The sequence below is a fragment of the Panthera leo genome, chromosome B3 (genome assembly GCF_018350215.1).
Source record: "Panthera leo isolate Ple1 chromosome B3, P.leo_Ple1_pat1.1, whole genome shotgun sequence".
In the NCBI taxonomy this organism is placed as follows: Eukaryota; Metazoa; Chordata; class Mammalia; order Carnivora; family Felidae; genus Panthera; species Panthera leo.
The window spans coordinates 15,322,933-15,327,122 of NC_056684.1; the positions used below are offsets into that span (position 1 = coordinate 15,322,933).

Below are 4,190 nucleotides of genomic sequence, written 5' to 3' on the forward strand. Positions count from 1 at the left end.
GCTCGGAAGGCCTGCAGGCCCGCCCCCTCCCCCCCAGGGCTCCATCCTGGATGCTTCACTGTCCACCATTAGAGGGGTGTTTCCTCGTCACTGAACCGATTACTGGTAAGCTGTAATTTCTTTCTGGGAAGGATTCTCACTTCCCATCCTTCCACCCCACCTTACCCTGTTTCCCTTCCTTTCTCTTGTTTCCGGGGCTGGGCTTCTGAGAGGGAGGGTAGGGAAGAGCGGACACAGGGACAGAGATGAGAGGACACTTCTGGGCTTTCCATCCTCCCCGGTCCTGCCCCAGCTGGCCCCTGTGCCTCTCTCTCAGCCATGACCTAGGAAGGAAGAGGCCACCTGGAAGCTTCCAGGGCCGTGCTCCCAGCCCCGGCCAGCATGCGGCTTCTGCCCTTCAGCCCTCCCTACTCCCCCTTACCCTGTGCTGCCCCCCTACCCTTGGCCTCTCCCAGGCCCCACCTTTCTCCCTCCCTCTTCCTCCCTCACCCACCCTTTCTCCACCTCCCCTCACCTCCCCTCCCTCTTAGAGTCCCTGACCCATCTCGCCATGGGTTCCCGTTTTAGCTCTGACTTTCTGTGCCTCCATCCACCCTGGACCCTTCGCCTTCGAGACTTTTCCCCTCCTCCGGGGTTATTCATCTCTCGAAGGCTCTCTTTCACAAGGACTGGGGCTCAGGCGGGTCGGGGGTGGTGGGGTCAGTGGAGGGTGGGGAGGAGGACTTGGTTGACACAGCCCAGATGGCCTTAATGCCCCAGGCCTGCTTCCTTTAAGCTTCTTTAGGTCCAAGGCCCGAGCTCAGTGTTCAGCTGAGGGGCATCTCAGTGGGCCAGGGGCACCTCTGAGTGCCAGAAACCCGTTTCTGGTAGATGACGGCCACCCTGTACAGCGTTTCTCTTTAGCCGTATATACACGTGTATAGGTGCGGTATTTTTAAGGACGTAATAATTGAGAAGGTGGGTTTTTGCTGGTTCCCCAGCTACCCAGGGGTCTCTCTGAACCCTGGTCCCCTCCCCCCACCCAGGAAAGGTGGGAACCGTGAGGTCCCTCCCTTCAGGTCAAAGAGCCTCTGCTCCCCTCAGGAGGGCAAGGACAGTGAGTGAGACGGCGGAGGGGACCAGTGGCCTCGCGGGCTTCCGGCCCCTCCCCCACCCTCCAGTGGCAGTTGGCTGTGGTTGGGGTTTCCAGGGCGGCCGTGCAAGGCTCTGAATGTGCTTTGGCAGTTGGCCTGCGGAACATCCCCGTCTCCCGTGCAGTTCCTGGGTGCAGAACGCTCCGGAAGCAGGGGCTTCTAAACGGCTCAACCCAGACCTCCCGCTCAGGCCGGGCTGCTCTGCCCCCAGCGGTCGGAGGCCAGGCAGCCGCGTCTGAAACTCACGGACTTGATGGCTCCCCGTGACAGATGGAGGGGATCATGGAAAGGGGGGCATGAGGAGTTGCCTTGGCCGGGATTTCAGGGGGCTCGGAAGGCTCCCGCCTTTGCCAAGAAACTCTCCTCTCCTTCCAGGCGCTTCCTCCCCTCTCTCAAATACACGCCGGCCCACCACGAAAGGTTCCTTCCCTGGGTGAAGGGCCGGCCTCTCTCGAACTACCATTTCCTTGTAGCGAAGACGCATGTCACGCTGCCAGCTGTTTGTCCTTTACTGCGAGTTGTCAGGACCTCCTCTGGGGTAAAGCCGGAAGGGGGTGGTGAAGGCCAAAGGCCACGCCCGGTGCACTGAGCACGCCGGAAGGGCGGGAGGAAGCATCTGAAACACAGCCCAGATTTGCTAAATGGGCTTGGAGGGACCCCAGCCCCCAGGTGGCGTCTCCCCAGGCTGGCAAATAGCTTTTTCAGATGGTGGGAGTCCCGGTGCCAGAGGACGGCCGGCAGGGCTCGGGATCCAGGCAGGTTTCTGATCCTGGAGGGATCTCCTGATGGCCCCTGTTCTCTCCCCCACAGACCCTCCAAGAAACAGTTACCAGAAGCCATGACATGTCCCTGCAGCCGGAGGCCTTCCAGGGAGGGCCGAAGAGGCCTCCGGGGTCCAGCGTTACGTGCGGACGAAGGAAGGTAGGTGGCGGAGCTGGGGCAGCACCCCCACATCCAACCCTGAGCTTCTTTCCTCTCTTTCCTCTTCATTTCCTGAATCTGGAAGGCTTCGGTGTGGGGCGGTGGGCGGGACAGAGGCCATCACTGGTTAGGAAGTCCAGAGCGGGGCCTGGACAGAGTGGGGACAGAGGAACGGATTCACTCATTCCTCCCTTTCCCTGCTGCTTTTAGGACCTGAAAACCAGAAGGGACTTTTTGGATGAGGCCACAGGGTATGGTAGGCTCTTTCCTGCTTGACCTTCTCCATCTCTAGCCTCTGCCTTCTGGAAGCTTGCCCTGGCCCCCCCACTTGTCCTCGGTGGTCTCCTTAACTTCTGTTTCTATTTCTGCCTCTGGATACCATTGCCCCTGTTCCTTCGACCCTTTTGGTGGAAGCCAATCTCTCCACGGCTTTTCAATCAGTATGGGTCACAGGTGTGGGAAGATAATGGTGTATGTTGTCCCCAGGACAGCAGGGTGGGCCTTGGCCAAGCATCTCTTGTACCCAAATGTGCCCTTCCCGTAATCTTTTCCATGTGTGATGTGAAATCACAAGGTTTAGAAAGTACTGCCCCACCAACGTATGTTTTCCCCCTCCAACATCCAGGCGTCTTTGTGTACTTTTTCGATTCTTATCACCCTCTCTTTCTTTTGTCCACAGAGAAAGATTGGACCCCAGCTCAAGGAAGGAGGCAAAAAAACTCAAAGGGGAGGCACCATCCAATACCCCACAGGTGCATAGCCCACTGACTCTGAAGGCAAACACCTTGCTTCACCCCTGCTACTGTCCCTGAGTGTCAGGAATCTCCGACCTGACACCAAAGTTTCCCCCATTGGTCACCACAAAGGAGGCTAACGGTATGGCCCACCAGTGCCCATTTCCTTTCCCCTTTGTCACCCAGGCCTCAGTTGGAAACGACAAGAAGCTTCCAGGTCAGACGCCATCACCTGGTCCCCTGGAGGAGGTTTCAGTCCTGCCGAAGTCACACAGCCTCTTCACCCACTTTTGAGCTAGTCCCAAGAGAGCCCCTCCCTCACCAGACTCTTGGTGTGTGATGCCATGATGCGTGCTCATGGCCGACCCCATTCCATATTGACCTGCTTTTCAATCCCAGGCTAAGGCTGCATTCTCGTCGTTGTCTTGATACCTCTTCCTCGTGTGCTCCTAGAGGGCAAGACACTGTTTCTCATGCATTTCTGGATCCCTGGAGATTAGTTTAGTGCTTGGTATGCGCGCCCAGCACATCTTTTTTTTGAATAAAATTATTTCAAAATGGCGTCTACAAGTGTTAAATGTCTTCTCTGAAATTAGAGGTGAGAGAGGCAGAAGAGAGCTTGAGCTTGAGGTAATCTGATGTGCTCAGGAGAAAGATGGACAGGGCGAGGAGAGAGTAGGACAGACGTGGTGCATTTAGGTCAGGGTTGAGGGACCCAGTTTGCCTACTGGTGTGGCGTTGTTGAAACTCAGTGACATACGAGGCTGATCTTGAAGGCACTTCATAGATTTCAGATTCAGGGTCTATTGTATAGATCCTGAAGCAATGTGCTTACTGCGAGTAACAGTTTTTGCTAAATCACCAGAAGAAGGTCCATCCCATCAGACTCTGATCAAACAGGAATTTTTGGCTGCCGAGGTAAGGCTCTAGGAATTGCAGCGGAAACACAACTGGGATTTAAAATATTTATCAACCCGCTTTCTCTATGCACGCTCTTGCTATACTACTCCATTTGGTGAAGAGATCATAACTAGGCTGGGTTTCTAGTTATGGCTTTAAAAGCTAGAATCTTGGGACACTTGGGTGACTGGGTTAAGTGTCTGACTTCGGCTCAGGTCACGATCTCTCAGTCTGTGAGTTCGAGCCCCACGCCGGGCCCTGTGCTGACAGTTTGAGCCTGGAGCCTGCTTTGGATTCTTTGTCTCCTTCTCTGCCCCTTTCCTGCTTATGCTCTGTCTCTCTGTCTATATGTCTCTCTCTCTCTCTCAAAAAGTAAATAATTTTTTTTTAATTGGGGTGCTCTGGGGGGCTTGGTCAGTTAAGTGTCCAACTTCAGCTCAGGTCATCATCTCACAGGTACATGAGTTCGAGCCCTGTGTTGGGTTCTGTGCTGATGGCTCAG

At 55.5% G+C, this 4,190-nt stretch overlaps 1 protein-coding gene across 3 annotated transcripts; it reads left to right on the plus strand.

Moving 5' to 3' along the window:
- Nucleotides 1-1,028: 1,028 nt before the first annotated feature.
- On the plus strand, nt 1,029-3,353 carry LOC122221668. 3 transcript variants are annotated; one of them, XM_042941101.1, is made up of 5 exons: nt 1,029-1,671; nt 1,944-2,054; nt 2,265-2,310; nt 2,734-2,806; nt 2,975-3,353. In XM_042941101.1, exons 1-5 carry the CDS (start codon nt 1,387-1,389, stop codon nt 3,126-3,128), a joined length of 669 nt encoding a protein of 222 aa, XP_042797035.1. In that variant the 5' UTR covers nt 1,029-1,386; the 3' UTR covers nt 3,129-3,353. The 3 variants fall into 3 exon arrangements, with proteins under 3 accessions (XP_042797035.1, XP_042797036.1, XP_042797037.1); XM_042941102.1 differs by having other exon boundaries at nt 2,265-2,305; XM_042941103.1 differs by lacking the exon at nt 2,265-2,310 and having other exon boundaries at nt 1,033-1,671.
- The last annotated feature ends 837 nt before the right edge of the window (nt 3,354-4,190 follow it).

Bases quoted from the DNA above. Each gene is read 5' to 3' on its own strand.
- LOC122221668 (XM_042941101.1), top strand. From the start codon at position 1,387: ATGGCTCCCCGTGACAGATGGAGGGGATCATGGAAAGGGGGGCATGAG. The intron at 1,672-1,943 runs GTAAAGCCGGAA...TCTCCCCCACAG, and splicing joins TTGTCAGGACCTCCTCTGGG to ACCCTCCAAGAAACAGTTAC. The intron at 2,311-2,733 runs GTAGGCTCTTTC...TTTTGTCCACAG, and splicing joins GGATGAGGCCACAGGGTATG to AGAAAGATTGGACCCCAGCT.